General features: G+C 47.2%; 1 protein-coding gene across 1 annotated transcript in view; it reads right to left on the bottom strand.

The window, feature by feature from the left end:
* The window catches only part of LOC142583078 (uncharacterized), a 34,042-nt gene extending 15,190 nt beyond the window's left edge, over positions 1–18,852 (bottom strand). Inside the window, exons 1-5 of the mRNA XM_075693368.1 lie at positions 18,767–18,852; positions 10,740–10,873; positions 9,077–9,189; positions 7,558–7,776; positions 439–732 (exon numbers count right to left, since the gene is read on the bottom strand). Of these exons, the coding sequence (XP_075549483.1) occupies positions 439–732; positions 7,558–7,776; positions 9,077–9,189; positions 10,740–10,747 (634 nt within the window). The 5' untranslated portion in view covers positions 10,748–10,873; positions 18,767–18,852. The remainder of the gene's footprint in view (positions 1–438; positions 733–7,557; positions 7,777–9,076; positions 9,190–10,739; positions 10,874–18,766) is intronic.
* Between the last annotated feature and the right edge of the window lie 4,340 nt (positions 18,853–23,192).

The following is a 23,192-nucleotide window of genomic DNA, read 5'->3' as shown; positions in this document are numbered from 1 at the left end:
CATCGAGCTGTCCTGTAGCAAAGAGTGTAAGCCAAAAGAGGAGTCAGCAATCCCCCTCCCCCCTCCAAAAAAAAAAGACGTCAGTCACGGTGATTGTGTATTTTTGCTGCAAGGAATTGCGCGGCTGAGAATTTATAAGTGAAAGTAAAACTATCAACACTGCTTTCTATACATGGAAATCCTAAAGTGTCTGAGAGATCGCGTGCGCCCCCTTGTCGAAACCGGCGCACCTTGCTCGAATACCACTTGCTCCACTTCTTTCTTTTCTGCTTCAGTGATTCATTTATTGATATTATGCACGAGTGAATGAATGAGTGATAAAAATGATACGGGCAGGTACTGCCACAGTCGACAACTGCACGATCACAATTAGTCGCCCAACGTAATGCCTTCAGCCACGAGATATCAGTGTCATTTTGTCCAGAATCGGATACTTACCGCGTCCCCAATAGAAGTTCGAGCGAATGGAAAAATTCAGGTGTTCTTCATTTATGCAGCCCCTGAAAAGGTCTGATTGTTCGTATCGGGTTTCTTTGCCAATGTATAGTTCCATGTAGGTGTAGTTGTACGGGGGGCCGTACTTCAATGCTCGGTTGGACGTGGCCATAGGCTGTGGGCCAGATTTAGCCTCCTTGGAGTAAGGGTACGACAAAATTGGAAACGCCGGCTTGAACTTCGCCATTTCAACTGTCTCGCAGGTGTCTTCAATCTTCGAACTCCAACCACTGCGCTCTGGGAGAGAGAGAGGGAAATGAGGTGCGAAAGGCGGGGAAGTTAACGGGAAAACAAACAACCAGTTTGCTATACTGTACTGGCGAAGGGATAGGGTGAGCAATGATGCAATAAGTGAAGACTGCTTCAATTCGGGCTGCGTATTTCGCGTGCAATCAAATACGTTAAAGAAGATGTGCTTAATGTGCTTGAACTCTTAAGCTTAGTGCTTAAGAGGAAGCTTTAGCTCGGGCCCAACTCCGACACGGCCTATTCAAGTACATGTAAAAAGCAAAAACGTTTTTTTTGGTAACCCCTAGACCGATTTTGATGACATTTGTTGCATTTCAGAGATAAAGTTAAATTCTAGTAACTGTTGGAGGCGTAATTTCGATTTAGAGCCTGAATTTTGTAAAAAGAATTTTCAAAAATTCGAAAGTTTAAATAGTATAGAAGCATGAAGTTTACACATTATTAGCTCTTCACCAAGAACAGATATCGCGGTTTTGTAAAAGGAATCCATTAGATCATTGAAAGCGGACAAAAGAGAGAGAGAGAGAATGAAGAGGAAAGGCAGGGAGGTTAACCAGAGATGAGTCTCCGGTTTGCTACCCTACACTGGGGATGGGGGATAGGGGTTAGAAAGATGACAGAGAGGAAAACGCAAAAAAAAAAACAAAAAACGCACGCGCACACATGGAGACACACGCACAAAAGGCGTTCCAGTTAAAGTCGTTCACACAGGCCGGTAGATCGCAAGAAGCGCAAAAGCGCTTGCACGGCCTTCTTCTGTGACGGTAGGTCCTTTCGATGTTGCAGAATTCTTTTTTCGGATAGCGGTTGGTCGTCCAGTTGGTCAAGTTCGTGGCTAAGGCATGCCCTCTGTGGACTGTACTGCGGGCAGGCGCACAAAATATGGCCAATTGATTCTTCATGGCCGCAGTGGTCACAGGTTGGGGTGTCGGTCATCCCTATGCGGAAGGCATAGGCTTTAGTAAAGGCAACGCCCAACCAAAGTCGATATAAAAGTGTGGCGTCTCTACGGCGAAGCTGTGATGGCGCTCGAAGACTTAATGTTGGATCAAGTGAGTACAGTCGTGGATTTCTTAAATGTGGCTCATTCCATTGCGACGCGGTGCACTGCCGAGCAAGTAGGCGGAGCTTCCGTGCCGCGTCAGTTCTAGAAAGAGGAATTGGGACGTGGCGCTCCTCAGTATGGGCTGAGCGGGCAGCGTGATCCGCCCGTTCATTGCCGATAATGCCACAGTGACTTGGAAGCCACTGAAAGGTTATTTCGTGGCCTGCATCACTTATATGGTGTAATGTCTCTGTAATATGGAATATTAGTTGTTCGTGCGGTCCGCGTCGTAAAGGTGACAGTAGAGACTGCAGTGCCGCCTTCGAATCGCAGAATATTGTCCATTTGTGTGGCGGTTCATCACCAATGTGATGAAGAGCAGTAAAGAGTGCTGCGAGCTCTGCTGCCGTCGATGTTGTCGCGTGGGTCGTCTTAAACTTGATTGTTGTAGCTTTCGCTGGTATGACGATTGCCGCCGCGGAGCTGCTTGGAAGGACAGATCCATCAGTGTAAATATGCGTAGAGTCACGGTAGTTCTCGTACAAATATAGTAGCGTGAGCTGTCTAAGGGCTGGTGATGACAGATCAGCTTTTTTCGAGATGCCAGGTATTGCGAGGTTGATTTTTGGCTGAGCGAGGCACCATGGAGGGATCGAAGGTCTCGCAGCCGGAGTGAAACAAGCTGGCGATGATTCATCATATGCAGTTATCGTTTGGCTGAAAGATGTGTGTGGCCTGTCCGCTGGTAGAGAGGCTAAATGGTGACGAGGAGTCCTGGCTAGATGCCTTATATGGGTCCTGAGTACTTCAATTTCAATGTGGGTCTTGACAAGGTGGTCTCTAGCGATTGCTATCGTAGCCACTGTTGAAGCACTCTGAGGCAGGCCTAGACAGATCCGGAGCACTTGACCCTGAAGACTTTGTATTGTGCGTAGATTCGTTTTGCCTGTGTTGTTGATTGCTGGCAAGCTGTATCGCAGAAATCCCAGAAAAAGCACCCTGTACAGTTGTAACATGGCACTAGGCGACATTCCCCAGGTCTTGCCAGCGAAAAACTTGAACAGGTGGCAGATGCCTGTCAACCGTTTTTTCACGTAAGATATGTGTGGGCTCCATGACAAGTCCCTGTCTATTATGACACCTAGAAACTTGTACGATCGGACCCGTCGTATTATTTGGCCATTTATCGTTACACTGTAGTTTGCCATGGGTTTGCGCGTAAATGGCACTAGTGCGCATTTCTCGGAGGAAATTTCCAGGCCTCGATTACGGAGGTAGATAGCAGTTTGTGTCGCGGCTTTCTGAATTCTCGCTTGCAGCTGTAGGCGTGTTACTGCAGATGTCCATATGCAGATGTCATCTGCGTACATTGATAGCCTGACTGTGGTTGGCACGTGCTCAAGTAGAGCAATTAGTGTTAGATTAAATAACACGGGGCTAAGAACACCACCCTGGGGGACGCCGCGGTAGCTATAATGTAGGGAAGTATGGCCTTCCTCGGTGCTTACAAAGAAGGATCGCATGGATAGATAGCTCCGTATCCATTGAAACATCCGACCACCCACTCCTACCTCTGCGAGAGCAGAGAGGATGGCTTCATGCGTAACGTTGTCATACGCCCCTTTAACGTCGAGGAACAAGGATGCGCAGAGACGCTTACGGTGTTTCTCATGTTGAATGTAGGTCACCAGGTCGACGACGTTATCGATCGATGATCGACCGCGTCGGAAGCCCGCCATGGCATCTGGGTAGGTGTTGTGGTACTCCAAGTACCACTCCAGGCGTCCTAGGACCATCCTCTCCATTACTTTGCCCACACAGCTCGCCAAAGCGATCGGGCGATATGATGAGAGCTCCAACGGCGACTTGCCAGGCTTCAGCAGTGGAACAAGGCGACTTGTCTTCCAGGTTGTTGGTAGCGTGCCATTTCTCCAAGATTCATTGTACACCTCAAGAAGAACCCCTCTCGCTCGCTCCCCCAGGTGACACAGAGCTCGGTAGGAAATTCCGTCAGGTCCTGGCGCTGATGTGCGGCTACACAAAGCTAATGCTGCCTTAAGTTCGTGGATCGAGAATGTTAGATCCAACCGATGATCACGTGGTGGCGGACAGCTGCTCGAAGGCGATGGAATGTTGGTAGCTGTGAGTTGGCCGGATAATCTGGCGCAGAAATCCTCTGCCACGTCAATCTCCGATCTCTTTTGAGAGTGGGCAAGTGCCTTGAATGGGAATCGCTGTACGGGAAGTGTCCGCAGTCCGCGCACCGTTCTCCATAGTTGCGATAAAGGCTTGCGTGGATCTAACGACTCACAGAAGGCAGCCCAACGTTGCGATTCGAGCTTGTCTAACCGGCGCTGTATCTTCTTTTGCGTGCGCCTGGCGGTCCGTAGATCGTCCATTGTTTTCGTACGTCGGTATCTTCGTTCAGCACGTCGTCGGATTGCTCGAAGTCGTTCTAGTTCCACATCAAAATCATTAAGTTTCGAGGAGCATGTTAGAGTACGCATAGTGTCTTGCACCACGCTCTTGATTGCCTCTTCCAAGTCGAAAGATGGAGTGGCGTCGCAGTGTTCTTCCATAATAGACTGAAATTTAGGCCAGTCCACTCTTTGGATCGTATCCCGTATTTTGGAAGCGGTCAATCCTCTGATCTTGATGTACGTGGGGATATGGTCGCTTCCGTGCGTCTCTATGTCCGCAAACCACCCTGCACGTCTGACTAGGCTTCGTGAGACGAAAGCCAAGTCAAGACAGCTGCTGTACGTGGAGCCACGTAAGAACGTAGGACTTCCATCATTCAGCAGCCAAAGTTCATTACTGGAGGCGAAAGATACCAGAGCTCTGCCTCTTGCGTTGATGATCGGACTTCCCCAAAGTGTATGATGGGCGTTGAAATCTCCAGTGATGACCCAGGGATCGGAAGTTGAGGAAAGAATGTCTCGTAGTCTTTTGCAATCAAATCGACTTGACGGAGATAGGTAGGCGCCTACAAAAGTGAAGGCCAGATTCTTTTTCCTTACGTTTAGGCATATATATTGATTACTGTCATTAGGTGGTACAGGCTGATGAGTGTAGGTGAGGTCACGGCGAATAAACACCAAAACCTTACTGTTTTCATAAACAGCTGACGACATAAATGATTCATATCCAGAAAGCCTGATTTTGTTCGATAAGTTCGGCTCGCAAATGACGATAATGGGAAACATATTGGCGAACACGAAGCGACGGAAATCCGAAAGGCGCGCTCTGAGTCCGCGGGCATTCCACTGAAAAATAGCTGCTTGTCGGACCTCTTCCCTAAAAGACCGTGGCTGTGGGGCCATGATCTACTCAAGGGTGGCAAGCACCGGACTCAGAGCGTCCAGTACTTGAAGCGCACTTCTGGCAGACGGTGTGTGCATGTTGCTTAGCAGCACGCGAATGGCATTCATTAAAGGCCTAATAAGTGCTATCACTTGCTCATCTGTTTTCCGCGACTCCTCGGATACAGCACCTTGCTGTACTGGGGGCGGCTTCTTCTGCGGCTCTTCTGGCGGTCGTGTACGCGGAAGTGGCGGCCATGCCTTTGTGGAGAGAAATCTGGCAGTTTGCTCCCTTCCAACATTGGTGTTCGGAGTGCTGGAAACGTCCGCTGATGATGATGCTTGACGAGGGGACTTTTCCTGAAAGCTTGACGTTTTCCGCCGTGAAGACCTTCGTCGGTGACGTCGTCTTCGCCGTACTTTCACAGCGGCCTCTTTGTGGGTAGAGTTGTCTCTCACCATTTGTTTAAGAATGGTGATCTCTTTCTTGATCTGGGGACACTCTTTGGAAGAGGCGCAGTGATCACCTTGACAGTTAGGACACTTGAACGTGGTTGCGCTGCAGTTGTCTTCTGAGTGGGGTTCGGCACATCGAGGGCACACGGCCGAATTTCTGCAAACACCCTTCACATGTCCAATCTTCTGACAATTGAAGCATTGCATTGGTCTTGGAATAAATGGTCGAACCTGGTGGCGAAAGTGGCCGACCTTCACGTAGGGTGGAAGGCAGTCCCCTTTGAAGGTTATCCTCACACAACGTGAGTTGCCGAGGCGACCAACATGCACAATCACGTTGTGTTCGCTTGCTGGTTTTATGAGAATTGGGAGGTCTGCATTAGATATTTCATTGTCAATGTCATAGATGACTCCTGTTATTGTGGCACCATTCGTTGGCACGATGGATCGGACCTTGATGTTTCCCAGCTGCGTTACATGTTGTAGTATGGTCAGTGCACTCGGGTTCATCACATCGATTGCCAGGATGTTTCGCCTAGTATTTATCCTAACATCCTTGATCTCATTTGGCACGGTGTTTTCTAGATACACGGAGAGTGCTTGCCTGTTGAGGACGCGCAGGTTGTCGGTAGTGTTCTGTGGCACAAACAGGATGGAGTGAGGCCATCGCTGAGGAGCTGTTTTCACAGTGTTCGAGCTGGACGCCGAAGATGAGTTGATAATTCTTCGTTTGGCCTTGCGGTACTGGACAAGTCGAAAGCTGTCTTCCGAGGACTCGTCACCTGATGCGCAGTACAGCTCTGTGTCCTCGCTACCACTCGACGTATTTCCTCGCTTCCTCGAACCGATGTCCGCGGGTGAACGGGAACCGGGAGGATCCTCGGGGTGTTGTACATCCATCACCGCGATGGAGGGGGCGGTAGACCCCACAGGTGCAGTAAGAAGTCCAGAAAAACACAGAGACGGGCGAGATGTGTTCCGCAAGAGAAGCACTTCGTCTTCTTCCTCTCGAAAGCGGACAAATTTTATACATAAGTTTAGGTCTCACGTGAATTTTTTATGTCGTGTACAAGGGTTCTGCAAAATCTCTATTTCCATATTACTCAATTTTTCTACATTCATGTTTACCATATCAATTTTGTCCGCTTTAGATGTGCTATTAGACGCAATTCACGAAATTGCGGTATCATCTTTCATTGCTAAGTTACAGGGTCGTTAACTTTATAGTTCCATTTTATGAACATTCCCGATTTTTGCGAATTATTTTGCAAACCTAAATTAAAAATTAAAATCAAGTCACTAGATTATAGGTTTTTATTTTAAATCCAGCAAACGTCGTCAAATCTGGTGCAGTGGTTGCAGGGAAAAATGAATTCTGTTTTTACATGTATTTAGATAGGAGCACCCGAGTTCAAGCTTCCTCTTAAGCCGAAATGCTTAACGTGCGTAAAGGAAGATGCCCGTAGTATATATTTTGGTGTGCAGTAATGGCAATTAAAAAGTAGCGATTAAACGCCATAACGGGACAACGTGCGCATTCGTAATGTGTATAACATAGCACACTAAAACCGAAATGTCAGTAATAATAACAAATGCTGAAACATACGTGAGAGAGAAAGACATGAGCTGCCGTTACAGAACTGGACATTAAAATTAGAGAGTATTACCTAGAAATCACAACCTGGTGCGAATTTTTATGTTTAACTCATCTAAAGATGGAAGGGCAAGAGCAAATTTTCAACTGTGCGCTTTTTTCATTTTTTTTTAATTTTATTTTATTTGGGCCCATTTGCGTGGCAGCTAAGACTTATATGTGGGAGGGAATTAGTGAAGGGTGACGCAGTTACGGGCCTTCCCGCACACATCTTGGCCGGTGGAAATACTAGCAAATCCTCATTTCACGGGCCTAGCTGGCCCAATTACCAGACTAGTGCACATGCCAGCTCAACAGAAAACAAGAGAGAGGAAAAGAAAGGGGGGGCACGACTCACCCGGACACATTGGACTCACCTGTTCTGGACAGTCGATACGACGTGACAGTGCCTCTGCCGTAATCGTAAATGTCGACAAACTCCGCGCCTAGAACAGTCGCTGATATTTTCGCTTTCTTTCCCTCGTAGTCAAAATACTCTTCGACCCACGCTGGGTGGTTGGCGTCGATGCTATTCATTTCGTACTTCGCGATGTAGCTGTGGCCGATTTCAGGTGGCTTCGGCTGGTCGCCGTCACCTTGACAAAAGGCGAGCGTAAACTTCAAAAATTCATGGCATAGAAATGATATGTTGAAGCAGGGCATTTGTGACGAAAAAAAGGAAGTTGGAGGATGCTTAAGCTTTGCCTTTAAGTGTGTAACACGATAGTAATTAAAGATCGCTGACTGCTTGTCACGCTTCCCGGCAACTTCCGCTTTCTTACGGATGTGCAGAGGCGAGCGCCATCTGGATGATGACGTTGCGAGGAAACGAGCGGACCGCGCCGCTCTATGAATGGTAGAAACGCTGGAAATGGGGTTTGCGTTTAAATTTCCGCGTAACAGAATTGATTTCTGGCATATTCAAATTTCAATCCGACGCTATCATGTAGGTAGATTGTGCTTAGGTCGTACTTTGCGATTTTTCTACGCATTTTACTTTGAGAAATTCAATTAGTTCAGTAACGCCTCTGCGCCACAAGGAGGGTCTGCGTGGTTGTGGTTCGGAATGATTTTTCGCGAAACGATGTCCGACGCCGACACCAGATTCGTTTGTGACATGGGGCGCTTAACGCTATCGCGTTAAAAGATATGCGTATTCCACGCACTGTGGTAATCGGTGCATGGGAAGCTTCCGGACGGGCTCTATCGCACTCTCAATAACGAGAGGCTGTTATTCTTTTGGTATAAGTAGAATTGTAAATAGGGGTGTGTGCTGAGAAGTACGAATGGTAACGCTTCATGTTTAAACCCTCTGCACCCCTTCCGATAGACACACCTCCCAATACAGACGTTGTTAAATGTCCTTTAGTGTCGCATTGAACTCCAGTAGACTTCTGCAAAGACAAACTCGGAGGGAGTGGGAAATTTGTTCGTGTCATTAGAAGCTCGTCTTATTCAGATCGCATCACTTAAGACGAGGTGGTATTCTCCCCGGGAGTGGTGGTGGAAGGTCGTGTTGAAGGCCGAGAGGGTAACTTCGAGGTGAATGTTAGAGAAGTGTTAACAGTACCAGTGGAGCAGAAAAGGTGGGCGGAACCTTTCCTTTTCCATATCTGCGTTGCTAACTCAAACTGCATGCCCACGTACGTTAGCTGGTATGCGCCGATAGACAATGGTGCTTTAAAGAACACAAGAAAGTGCGTTGATGCCATTTAACGGTGCCGCTGACATCGTAACAGAACCTGAGTTCGCGTCATTCTTTATTATATAAATATTTCCCTTCGGCTATCTCCTTTGGCAATGCGACTATGGCAGTTGTGGGATCGACGTATGGCACCAGTGCGATGGTGTACGTGCGAGCTAGGATCTAAAAAGCGACAAAAAGGGTGGAGTTACCGTAATTTGGGAAGATGTATACATCGTCATGCTCTTGAGTGCAGCGGTTTCCGGAGTACGGGATGTAGCAATGGACTCTCAAAAGTACCGTGCAGACCGTAACACATTTTAGCCTGCGTCATCAAAATAAATGGAAGAAAAACCAGCACAACAAAGCACAAACAAGAGAGTTCTTGACAGCTTCAGCACCGCACACCGCTATGTATTATTGTCTAAAATTTGCAAAAAAAGAAAAATGTGCGCCCTGTTGAGGAACATTATGTTGTGGCATTCACATACGACAAAAACTGCACAATTGTGCATGAGTGATGCACACTGCAGGCTTCACTCCATTTATTTCTAGTTAGGAGTGGTTGAATATTTGTTTATAACGCGTACGAGGAAACACACCGAAGCAACGGGCATTGCTTGTCATTGCTCTTCGTCGATACTTTCACGTAGTAGTGACGGGCAGAACACAGGAGCAAAACTGTGAATGTCTGAACTTTTTATTGGGCGAAACTTGTGCCCATAAAAGCAAGTTACATTCAAAGCACAACGATAGCGACGAACACAGTTGGCGATAGTCGAAAATCTGATCTGCGGGTCAAGCGCGTTGGATTTTATACATGAGTAATCGACGGTTACAGATTAATCGCTGGTGCCCACGTGTCTTCCAGAAAGCACTACGCCATTCGCGTCGCTCATACAATCAGATTACACAAGCTTCGGTTACAACAGACAACGGATACAACCATCGATAACACTCGAGAAACTTCCGATACATGAAGGCGCGTCCTGAATCGAGCAATAACGTTTAACATTTGTTAGTCGGTGAAGAGCGGCCACAGGCGAAAGATACGTACGCGTTACTTACTGATACAGATAGATACTACTAATATATATATATATATATATATAGATACTTACTGAAAGATAAGTACGCGTGTCAATACTCTATTATCCATCGCCCTTTCCCGTTCGCGCCCACTTCGTAGCCAAAATTTTTTTTGACATTGTAGAGGCTGATACTGAATAAATAAAAAATGTCACCACTCTGTAAACTGCGTCTAAAACCGCATTTAATATGTATGAATTTGACATACTGAACACGAGTATAATCACTAACTACAATAATTACGCGGTATAAGTAGAAAATGAACATGAACTGTAATTTAAGGTGGTGATATTGTCAATTTAACACTCTCTATCATTATCAGCCCACTGCTGGGATTGCTCTGTTTAGGTTTCTTACTGATGTTGTGGAGTTGCAAACGTACCACTCCAAATTCTTGCGATTTCTGCAACTTTTTTTGTGAAGTTGTTTGAAGGCCTATTCCACAATTTGTGGCTGTGCTATAGCAGCTGGCTTCCTTGTCACGCAACAAATTTATTCGTTCAATTTGATTTGCATAACTGCTTAAGGAGAGCATATCCACGCGTAAACCACATGAATGCCAACACCTTCGGCACGACAGCCAGGATTAGTGCAGAACGACGACAACGGCCACGTGGCGACGGTTCCCGCCACATTGCAAATTGTTCAACATTTTGTTTGCTTGCATGTCACTAACTCTTAGAGACAAGACTTCGTAACTAAGCCCGTGCTCGAGCAATCAACCGAGATTCACCGAGCTCCGCTATACACGTACAATACCAGTTCGAGACAGTTTGCTACACTTACCAAAACATAGCTGATGGCTAAAAAAGCTCCTCGTTCAATTGGCACGTCTCCACGTTTCAGTGCTTGCCAACGTTTCTTAGATACGCAAGTGATGCTGCTGCTTGTCAACTTCCGTTTCGCTAACTGATGACCTTCTGAAAAGCGACAATGCAAGCTTCTTATAGTAACCCCGGATATAGCAAACCACTCATTATAATAACTGTCATGTCTGGCATCCAAGAACTGGGCGGCGTAGACGTAGCGTCGAAAGAACGTTTATTCCTGTTACTTGGCAGGCAGCCAACAGGTTACATACTGCGCGCGGTGGGCCCGTGCGAGCGGTCTTTTAAAACCAGCACGGGCTACCCGATAAGAGATAGCCGGGCAGAGAGCATGCGCAGACAGCACGCGATAACACGCGTGCTTGGTTTCGCGCGCACACAACATCTCCTTCCTCCTAATGAGCACAAAGTCCTTTTGCCACATTATACAATGCAACTAATGCTATGGCTGATATCTGTCAGGAGGTCGCCGGTCCCTCTGTGGATAGCGTCGCTCCCCTGGAGGGTCGGTCGTTGCCGCAGGGGCCGCAGCTGGAAAAGGCTCGTTGGCGCTCTCAGGATCCCTGAAATCTGGAATAAAATCTTCCGTGATGCTCTGCTTTGAGCTGTCGATGCTGAGCAGTAGCTGGTCTTGATGACGACGCCAAATGAGCACCCCATGATTCGTTCTAACGCGAACCTTGTATGAAACGGGGCCAGACTGCTGAATGATAGTGCCAGGGACCCATTTCTCAGGACCTCTGTAATTCCTCACGAGGACCTCATCATTGATGTTGAAAAGTCGCTCACGTGCCTTGCGTCGCACCATATCGGAGAGCTGTTGCTGAGCCACTCTTCCCCCGACAGAAGGCTTGACTGCGTCGAGTCTCGTGCGCAGTCGTCTACCTATGAAAAGGTTTGCTGGAGTTTCTCTTGTAGTCGCATGCGGCGTGTTGCGGTACGTCACCAGGAACGTCTGTAAGGTTGCCTGCAAGGAGTCTTGGGGTCGTCCTTTCCGCAACGCAGATTTCATTGTCTGTACAAATCTCTCCGCAAGGCCATTCGTGCTTGGATGGTACGCTGCACTCACGATATGACGACCACCGAAGCCTTTGACGAAGCTCTTGAATTCTTCGGAAACGAACTGTGGTCCGTTGTCGGTCACGATGGTCTCGGGTACGCCAAAACGCGAGAACAGGTCTTGGAGACACTGAATTGTGTGGTACGCCGTAGTCCTCTGCATGACATAAACTTCCGGCCATTTTGAGTGTGCGTCCACAGCAACAAGGAACATTTTGTCTTTCATGGGTCCAGCAAAATCCAAGTGAACTCTTTGCCACGGCGAAGTCGGCCATGACCATGGATGAAGCGGAGCCGGTGCTGGTTCGTTCCGTTGCTGTTGACACTCTTCACATTTCTTCACGTGTTGCTCTAGGTCCGCGTCGATACCAGGCCACCAGACGTAGCTCCTCGCGAGTTCTTTGCATCTTACGATACCGGGATGACCCTGATGAAGTTCCTCAAGCAAGAAGGCTCGGTGTTTTGAAGGCACAACTACTCTCATGCCGTACATTAAACACCCTTGATGAACTGTGAGCTCCAAACGCTTGTCGAAGAAATGTTTCAACTCCTTCTCAGCGACATGCGACGGCCAGCCAGCACTTGTGAAGTTCAGTACCTTGCTTAGTAATGGATCACGCCTCGTTTCACGAGCGATGTCTTGGCCTGTGACAGGCAGCGTTTCCAAACGAAGCGAATAAAAAATTTCGCTTTCTTCTTCTGTTTGTTTTTCGCTGCTGTCGAGCGGCAAGCGCGATAAACAGTCTGCTTCCGCATTATCGGAAGATTTCTTGAATTCAAGAGCATAGTTGTAGGCTGACAGCGTCAGCGCCCAACGCTGCATGCGGGCAGCTGCCATCGCGGGAATGCCTGTTTTCGGGCCGAGAATTGTTTGCAGTGGTTTATGGTCAGTCACAAGCGTGAAGAACCTACCGTAGACGTAGAAGTGAAACTTCTTTACGCCGAATACGAGGGCAAGGGCTTCTTTCTCGATCTGACTGTAGTTCTTTTCGGCACTTGACAAGGTGCGGGATGCGTAGGCAACCGGTCGAACTGATCCATTTATCATTTTCTGCGAAAGAACTGCGCCTATACCGTACTGAGATGCGTCGCAGGCAAGTTGAAGCGGTCGCTTCGGATCATAATGGGCAAGAACTGGAGGGGAAGCCATAGCTGCTTTTATCTCCGTGAAAGCAAGCTGGCATGACGCATCCCACGTCCACTCCGTTGTTTGCTTTAGCAGCCTGTACAACGGCTGTGCCAAAGTCGAGAGACGCTGAACAAACTTGCCGTAATAATTGACCATCCCAAGGAATGACTGCAGTTGCTGCTTGTCTTTTGGAGCAGGCGCATTTAGTAGTGCCAGTACCTTTTCAGGCGATGCGCAAACACCCTCGGCGTTGATGACGTGGCCCAGATAATGGAGCTCTCGTTGAAAGAACGAGCACTTATCGCGCCGGATGCGCACACCGCGTTCCTGCAATCTTGACAAGACGGCTTCCAAGTTACGGAAGTGCTCTCGCTTGGTCTTGCCTGTGACCAGGATGTCGTCAAGGTAGCAACTGACTCCTTCCAACCCTTTCAGCATGTTGTCCATAATTCTTTGAAATATGCTTGGGGCGGACGAAATGCCGAAAGCCAGACGGTTCATAGTATACAAGCCCTTATGCGTGTTTATCGTCAGTAGTTTCCGGGAGCCTTCCGCCATAACTACCTGCTGGTAGGCCCTACTCAGGTCAATCTTCGAAAATTCCTCCCCTCCTGCAAGCGCTGCGAGAAGGTCATCTATCCGAGGTAGCGGGTAGCGGTCTACTTCTAGACAGGGATTGACGGTGGTTTTATAATCGCCACACAGTCGGAGGCTTCCATCCCTCTTCACTACCGGTACCAAGGGCGTTGCGTATTCGCTTGTAGCAACAGGCGTTATGATGCCAAGCTTCTCCATTTTCACAAGTTCCGCTTCTACTGCACGTTGCAGAGCAAAGGGAACGCTTCTTGCCTTTACAAACTTCGGCTGTGACCCTTCGCGAAGGACAAGCTCGGCCTGCTCTTCCGTGATGGTACCTAGCTCATCCTTGAAAAGTTCGGAATGGCTTTCTAGCATGGCTTCCAGCTTTTCTTGCCAGTGCTTTGATATTTCTCCAGAGAGACCAAGGTGATTAAAAAAAACTAGGTTCTTCCAATCCAAACGAATATCTTGCAACCATTCTCTGCCGAGGAGTGCCGGTCCTGTAGAGTCCACGACGTACAGGGGAAGCTCCACGCACTGGTCGTTGTGGCGCACGACGACTTTCGCCAGACCCTTCGGTTTTACTATGGCCCCAGTATACGTGCGCAGCTTTAACGATGCTGGCTGAAGTCGCTTACGTGGAAACAACCTCTGGAATTCGCGCCATGATATGACGGATACGGCTGCGCCGGTGTCAAGCTCCATCGTCAGTAGGACACCGTCAACGTTCACGGGTACAGTAAATGGGTCTGCGTTGAATGATTTAAGTGAGACAGACGACTCGTTTCGGACGGACGTGAGCATCTTCACACGTTTCCGGAGCTTTGCCTCCCTAGCTTTCTTTCCTTTCCTGCAGGCGCGTTGAATATGCCCTTTTCGGTTACAATTGTAACATGTATCGCCGATATGAGGGCATGCTTCGCTAGAGTGATTGGGTGACCCGCAACGGAAGCAGCTTGCCGACATCACAGACTGCTTTTCGCCTCGAACCTTATTCACTTCGTACGCCGGGGATGCGCTGTTATGCGTGAACGCCGCGCTAATCGTTGCAGTTTCCATGGCAAGAGCTCTATCTACGGCCTTTTGGAAGGTTAGCTTTTTGTCTTCCGTGAACAACACACGCTGAATGTCCTCGCGGAGCAGGCCGCAAACGAAACAGTCCCGGAGCGCTTCATCCAAGAAACTTCCAAATTCGCAACTCTGCACTAAAGCCCCTCCATACACGTTTCCGCCGACCAGGTTAAGTACCGCCAACCTGCCCTCCTCCTCCACGCCCCTTGCCCACTCACCCCCTTAGCTTCCGGCGGCAAGCGGAACATACGTAGCTGCAGCTTCCTGTTCCGAGTGGAAGTGACGCTTTGTTATTTAGCGTTGTTTACTTTCGCGTCGCTGGAAACGCTTTAATTGCACGAGCTGCGGTTGAAACTGTGAATGCGATTCCATCCAAGAACCACCGCCTACCGTAATCAGCGATCTACTCGTGTTCGCTGCTTCGCGTCAACCTGCGACGGGTTGTGGCACGAGCGACAACGTACAGTGGAATGTAGTGCCTAGGCGCTTGGAGACCACTGCCGTTTTTCGTGCATTTGGAAAACAGCGACCGCGAACTACTACTTCAGCGGAATACACAGCTTGTCCCCTTTGCATTCTTCTTATGGTGACTGCCACAGCTCTGCTAAGCACGCGCGAGCGTCTCACCATCGTCCAACAGCAGTCAACGTGGAAATTCCCGCAGCGCAACTCCAGGAAGCGGAAACGCCGGAACCGGAAATTTTTAAACCGGAAATGCCGGAAGCGGAAATACCGGAACCGGATTTGGTGTGAGGGGAAAAGGCGGCGCACAACAAAGGTTGTCGCTACTTAAGAAAGCGGCGGTGGCGCGTGGATGAAGGGGCTTTACTCTGCACCAGCCTTCGAAGTTCCGCGACAAATTCGGTAATGGACTCACCGCTTCGCTGTGACCGCTTGTAAAATTTAGCACGCTCTGCGATGACAGACGACTGCGGTGCCAGGTGATCGCTCAGGAGTTTCAGGAGACTGTCAAACTCTCGTGACGACGGTGCGTCCGGTGCCGTCAGCGAATTGAGCAGCGCGTAGGTCTTCGCGCCGATGAGACTCAGGAACGCAGGAACCTTCTTTGCTACTGGAACATCGTTGACCAAAAGATAGGCTTTCAACCTTTCCTCGTACGAGCGCCAGTCACTCGTGGTCTCGTCGAAAGGTTCAATGTGGCCGATGTGACTCATGACTCACTTGGAAGTTTCGGCTGCCGTGATGCCAGTTTCAGGAATTTCACCGCAGGGAAATCTTCGTGGCGGGAAGCTTTTACACAAAGGCCAGGTTCTTCACACTGCGAATTCCGTACGGCGGTCATCCCATCCTCGTCGCCAATATGTCATGTCTGGCATCCAAGAACTGGGCGGCGTAGACGTAGCGTCGAAAGAACGTTTATTCCTGTTACTTGGCAGGCAGCCAACAGGTTACATACTGCGCGCGGTGGGCCCGTGCGAGCGGTCTTTTAAAACCAGCACGGGCTACCCGATAAGAGATAGCCGGGCAGAGAGCATGCGCAGACAGCACGCGATAACACGCGTGCTTGGTTTCGCGCGCACACAACAATAACCAGCGGGGCTGGTCCCAATTGAATGCTTAATATTTCTGTGACAGAAAAAAAAAACATAATGCGCAGCAAAACCAGATCAATTTGTAATACTAAACATCGATGACCGATGTTACTATCTCTATTTTCAATACATGCCTCCTCGAAGGGATCAGCGGGCTAAAGTACCTGCTGCATACGTCTGCATGACCGTTGCGTCACTAAGCTTCAGACGGAATTCTGGCGAACCTTCGCGTCACCTGCTTTCGGGGCCTGTTCTGGAGTGCCACTGTTGCAGGTCCCATTGAAGACCTGAATTACTGGGGTGTTTTATTAGCGCAAGTTCGAAATCGAACCGAATACGGATGTTCGAGAAAAACGATCTTCGAATATCAAATCGGATACCGAATATCTTCGAACTTCCCAACGAAAGACAGTATAGAGGTTCTGTGGAGTCCTATCAGTAATAAAACCAGCCGCTTACTTACGTTATTAGATATGTGTAAGTTTGTTCGTAAATAGACTTCCAGAAAGCTCGTGAACTTGTAAATGAGAAACAAGATAAATGTGATCTTATTTGACGCAACGTGACACAGAAGACAGGTCCCCACGAATTTATTTTCGTAGAAGGATTACAAAGAAGGCGCCAAATAAACCAACAGACAAAGGAAGGAGACACGAGACACGTAGGCGTGTCCCCTTCCTTCGTCTGTTGTTTTATTTGGCGCCTTCTTTGTAATCATGCATAACCAACTCGCCCACCAGCACGCGCTCGTAGAAGGAGCTATAAAAGCACTGTAAATCGTTTTAAAACGGTAAATAAAATATTGTGAGGTTGTTCTGACAACGAATTGCTTCACCTATAGCTAAAGAAAAAAAGGCAGGGTGTCAGAAGAGGTGTCCTTATCGAAATTATGATAATTATTGAACACAGCTTAGCTACTTCATATGTTTGCTCGGAGACTGGGACCAGCTGCGCACCAAGCTCGGTTCCCATACAGCACAATCATCAGAAGCATTCATTACTTGTATCGGTATTTCACCCTGTGGACTACAGGAAGTGACGTTGTCTCTTATAGTGGATTAGAAACGAATATTCAACAACTTCCAATAGTGAATCTTCGAATGGAATACGAGTCGAATGACGGAAATTATTCGACTTACATTCAAAGTTCGAATATTACCCCTGGCCTACTTGTTAACCAAATTGTTTATATCAGCGTTATTGACGCTCCTACGTTTTTGCCTTCTGTTGAGGGGTGCATAAACACTGTTGTTGAGAAAGGCGAAAGCAATTTTTTTGAAGCTAGAGAGTCGCTCTACTGTGAAATTCCAGCTATAGCAACCCTCTTTCTGGTTTCCGCGTAGTTTACTAAAACCTGGTTGTTACTATAACCGCACTATGACGGACTCTTGTTTATACACAGAAAAAGAAACAACGAAAATATTAAAAGGGTATGTATATCTGTTCATTCGTTTACAACAAGTCATATTATCTAATGCAAATTCGACTTCTGTCTGGTCTGCTTATCGCTATCATGAACCACCGAGAGGGGAGCACACAACTGGCGTAAATACCAACGCCAACCTCTATGTCGTTGCCCTATCCCTTTTTCACATGGCGCCACACCAGGCAAGGTGCGCTGTCCATTCATACGCGACACGTTTGAGAGCACTACAATCGCGGCCCGCAAACGGGCACGTCACACATATTTCTTTTTTTCATAATTTACGGGCTTTTCTTTAGAGACGCTGAGAAATAGATTACGGAATAAGCAGGACGATAGAATTTCCTGAATCGAATGTTTCCTAGAAGGCTTTGCATCTTTGTTTTTGGAAATCCTGTTTTGAGGTTAATGTTTCAGAATTTGGTAATTATTCTTGAATAAAAATTTAGTCACTTAAATACAAGAAATAGCAGGACTTGCTTCATATTATAACCAACAACATGAGCTTGGGTGCGCCCACCTAGAATTTTTCGCAAAATTTTTAAACCAATGTGTTTCCGTGATTAGTAACTGACAACCTCACCAAATTTAACGGAGGTTTCCGGCGCTAGGGCACCAATACAGCAATAGCCATTTTGAACGATATGGGGCCCACAGCAATAAATTCCAAGGACCTCATTCCCTAAGCATCGCATGGTGCTGCCGCTAGTTATAACCCGCGCACGGCCTAGTCATAGCTGAAAACAGGCCCGCCCTCCCGTTGAACTGATGCAAACAATGTACTTTGAGAATGAGCCCACTTCCGTTTGACTCCTCAAGTAATCCTTTTACAATACTTCATTGTTCATTCTATTGCACGATATTTTTTTAAATAAAAGAGTCCCTTCCGATTGCCTAAACACAAGGAACCAACAGATTTTAATTTTGAACGCCGTCAGGTGTGGGCGTCGCGCATGAGACTTCATCCCGTCTATAGAAAAATATGGCTGTATGCCATTCATGCATTCATCTGTGTACCAGCTGTTTATTTCTCCTTACTTTGCAATATCTCAGTGATCATCGTTTCACTTTATGCTTACATGCCCCATATATTGGCACTCAAATATGCACGCATACTTCCATAAAGGATAAGATGGTGAAGGATGAATGTTCATACATTTAGCAGCACTTACCGCACTACGTGGCCTCCATGAGATGTAGGGTGAAAGTATGAGTACGAAGGAAACAATGTGCAGATGTGTAAGGAAGATTCGTGTACAGTTCTATCTTGCTCATTTCAGCAACCACAAACAATGGCTGCGCTCAGCCGGTGTGGCCACACGTTCATCTACGCGAGATATGACAGCCGATGAAAGATAACACTCACCATCTCACAGAGCACAATTGAATGTTCTTTATCTTTGTCCTTCGTTTAGTGTTGATCCGATGGAGATGTTCCATAATCAAGAAAAAAATCTTGCTCAATAGCGCTACGTTGCCGAAGAAAAAAAGACGGGTAATCGACAGCTTCTTTCCTCATTCGCAGTGAGCGCGCACACATGCAAAACTTTGTGTGTACTTCTCTCTCTCTCTCTCTCTCTCTCTCTGTTTGTGCATGTGTGTTTTTAATTGAAAATAAATAATGTAGAGTTTTACAGGTGAAGAGCTATACGCCTGTGCCTTAAGATACCCATTAATTTTGTTGGCTCGAGATCGTGACTTGCTACTGAAAAAGTCAGTTTCGCCCGAAAGGTGAAGCATCGAATGCGATAGCAAATTAGTAGGCAGGTATACGAAGTAAGGATAGTTGTTTTATCGTCCATATAAACTTGTCATAAACATTTGCCTATTAACTAAATTAACAAGCATGGTCTCAGCGCGCACAGGCATACATGAACACATCACAGTCGATGACCGCGGACACTCGCTGGCAAAACGCTGGCATGAGGAAGCGCGGCAGCAGCCGCGAGCGAAGTGACCTTCGTGCCGTCTATCGCTTCAACGCAAACTGAGCGGCGAGAACACAGCACGCACAAAGGTATGAGTCGTCGGCGCACGTAGACTCTGCCCCCAACGCAGATCGCTTTCAAGATATGGCCCTACTGCGCAATACGCAGGTGCTGCCAGAGCACAACGCCCTCGCCCCGTCCCTCCCCTCCACTCGGGTGGCTCGCGCGCGACGCAACACGGCGCGCTTCCTCTCCGCTTTCCTCCTTTGCGCGCGCGAGATTGAGCCGCGATCGTCGGCTCCCCGCGCACACCTTCACTCGCACATACAGCATACGGTGTGCGGTGATGCTGTTATCGCATTTGGACTTTATACGTAACATCACGGCGACGACGACAGAACAAATATTGCTGCAATGCCAATAAAATTGCTATCGCAATGAAACTGCTTTTTCCGATTACTACTATCGCAAGTGCGTTACGGCGGACTTTCAACTCCGGTTGTCTACACGGCACAGGGGCAGGGGGCGGCAGGCGACTAATCTAAGCGGCCCCTGGAATCAAGCAGGCTGTGAGCTCTTACCCAGGTTGGTTAAATGAGTTATTAGATTCAGGATCCTACGTGTGAAAAGCACGATTTCATTATGAGGCATATAGTCGAGGACACCGGAATAATTTTGTCCAGCTGCGGTTCGTTGAGGAGCACCTAAACCTAACGTACACGAGCGTTTTTACATTTTGCCCTCCATAAAAGTGAGCCTGCCGGAGTATGCTTCAAATAGCCCAGTACCGGAACGCCATAACCACTGGGTTACAGAGGCGGATACCCAGGTTAGTTCATTAGTTAGTGTATAATGGAGGAGACATGTAAGCGCACCGTAGTGCATCATGTTCAAATTTATGCTCGCCAGACAAGCTTCCCGATTAAACTTAAACTAAAAAATGTGGTCTCTTACCGTATCTGTGGGCTTAAAATTTATTTGGATTGCTCGACATTCCTCAAGATGTTGAAACCAGCTGAGCAAGCGCTAGTCAATAACTGCCACTGCATTCTAACTTACACGAATTGTTGTGACTAAAAGGTAGCGCTGGGCATCACAAAGATTCCAACATTTCAATTAGCCAGCCTGTTCCCTTTGCTGAGACCTGCGATTGCAGACTGCTTGGTAGCTGGCCTCGATGACAGTCCCGTGAACAGCGTCTGAGCGGCGCGAATAGAAGCCAGCTGAGCGATGTTTTCGCTTTGCTGCTCGTAATTATCGACAATCCTTGCGACCGCAGCAAAAGTCAGACGGACAGGGATGCCGCGTAATACTCATGCTGAGCTCTCTAATGCTGCAGCTATAGTGATATTGCAATTCTTTTTCCGTGATCGTAGTACTCCAAAGACAAGCGTGCATGGCTCATTGAGTCTGCGCATTGATCACACAGAGTTGGCAGAGGCGATAAGAGAGCTGCTTCGCGTTCGTACTACGCTCTGTCAATTTAGTGGCATTAAAGCATTGAAATAGGCTCTAAAGACAATGTTCGTGTCGTTACGGGCATCGGTCTTCGAGCTCAGTTCCTGGCTTCAGGCGCAGATGCTGCAGTATGAACTGATCACTTTGGGAGATGCTTATACAAGATTTTACAAGATGCATGGTTTGGTTTGCAACTTCTCTTTCTACCGACGAATATTCATTAAAGACAAATTGCAAAGCAATTTAACTTTGACTAGATTGGTTATGAATGAATATGTACTATTGAAACAATCTTGGGAAAGGTACAAGGATGGCAATCGTCTAATTTTTTTTCTTTAGTAGCCTTTAAGTAGCACCTCAGAAGACGACACTTGCACGTGATGTTTATCGGACACGTTGCAAGTCCCAGGACGTCACCTTCGAGATTTTTACGAGTGCCTTAAGCAGGATGGCATCCAATGTGTTTTGTTCGACGTCAATCGCAATACTAACGTGTAGGCGATTATCTTATTCAGTCGCTCGGTAGCGCCATTCGTCTGTGGGTGATAAGTGGTCGTGCCTCCTGTGACTTGTCTGTCTGCATTGCAGGATCGCTTCAGTAAGCTTCGCTGTAAAAACTGCTCCTCCGACAATGACGATAATTTTTGGGGCATAATGTCGGTAGCAAGGTGCTCTCGACAAATAATTTTGGCAGTTCGGCAGCACTACCTTTGTGCAGGAGTTTCGTGTCGGCGTGGCGGGTATATAAGGTGGTCAGTAACCACATCGATCCCCAACTTCGGTTGGCCACCTATGTTGGCCACCTATGTGAAATGTTTTTTCTCGGAGTTATCTATTATTATCCTTTAAGTTATGCTAGCTTGGCAGATTTGTTTTTTTGAAACCCACATTGGACATAATTTATAACATTATACTTATAAAAAAAAGTTCTGCAGCCGGACGTTAATTGCGCTTTCATATACTTTTACAAAACAGGCAGAACTGATATTGGACGATAATTGGACATTTGCTTTTGGTTGCTTCCTTTAAAGATAGGACATAAGCGAGCAATTCTTAACTTATCTGCGAAAGTGCCCGTAATAAAAGATAGGTTGTTAATATGGGCAAGTGGAACGGATATTACGTCGGCTACGTACTTTATCTGTACCGGTTTTACTTCGTAGCAGCACAATTGTTCTTGATTTTGTTAACAATTTCTTCAATTTCGTGACATGTGACAAAGCTTAATGAAAAGGTGTTGGGAACGCTGCAATTACCTCCGTCACAGATATCGTGGGAATCATAGCTAGTCACGAAATGATTGTTCATTGCTGTTGCTGCATGGTACCCAATGGGGACACCCGTGTTTGTCTCTATAGTGGCCATATCATTGTGCGTTTTATGACCCAAAAAACCTGTAACCTCGCCCCAAATTTTCCTTGGGTCATTGCTTATTCTGCCGAAAACATCTTCGTAATAATTCATTTTGACGTATTTCAACTCGCGATTAAGCTGGTTTCTAAACTTCTTATCTCGATGTCGCGTGATTTTACAATTCTTTAACATTATTTTTTATATAAAGCATTTGCAATCCGTGGTTTCCTTATTTTAGTACTTCAAAAATTTGTTTAGAACCTCCGGGAAAGCGAGATCATAACATTTTTTTTTAAGTTTTGCGAATTATAGAGCATTGGCCAAGTTTGGGTCAACTTCCTCAAGTACGCATTCCAACTTTTCCTGAATAACTCGATGGCGAAAGAGTTCAACGAGCGCGCGTCGATTTTACGAAATAACGATTTTTTTTTCCCCTATTAGCCAGATAGCGATCGCTAGACGAAGGAAAAGTGCAGAACGTGGGCATCGCGGAACGTGATCGCTTATCTCTAATGAAGTAACCCAGCAACGCACCATAGCGAGCACATGTTCGTGATACCGATATGGAACAAAGGTGCTGTTTCAGCCGTAAATCGTGCTGCTTCCGTGATAACGTTTTCACAAGAGAAATAATTAATGAGCTCCGTTAGCTGATTAGCTGGGAAACTCAGATTTTCCCATTTATTGACTGACACGAAATATGACAGAACATTACCGCACTGGTAACACACTAGAAATACAGGCAGGACGTGTTCCACTCCCATTATATCAAACAGCAGTGGAAATGCGCGAAGGTTCGAACCACACTTTTGTTCGTTGGTTAACAGTGTGCCATGTGCCTAAATATGCTTTTTCAGCG

This window comes from Dermacentor variabilis, chromosome 5 (genome assembly GCF_050947875.1).
Source record: "Dermacentor variabilis isolate Ectoservices chromosome 5, ASM5094787v1, whole genome shotgun sequence".
In the NCBI taxonomy this organism is placed as follows: domain Eukaryota; kingdom Metazoa; phylum Arthropoda; class Arachnida; order Ixodida; family Ixodidae; genus Dermacentor; species Dermacentor variabilis.
This window is presented reverse-complemented; position numbering and strand designations above follow the sequence as displayed.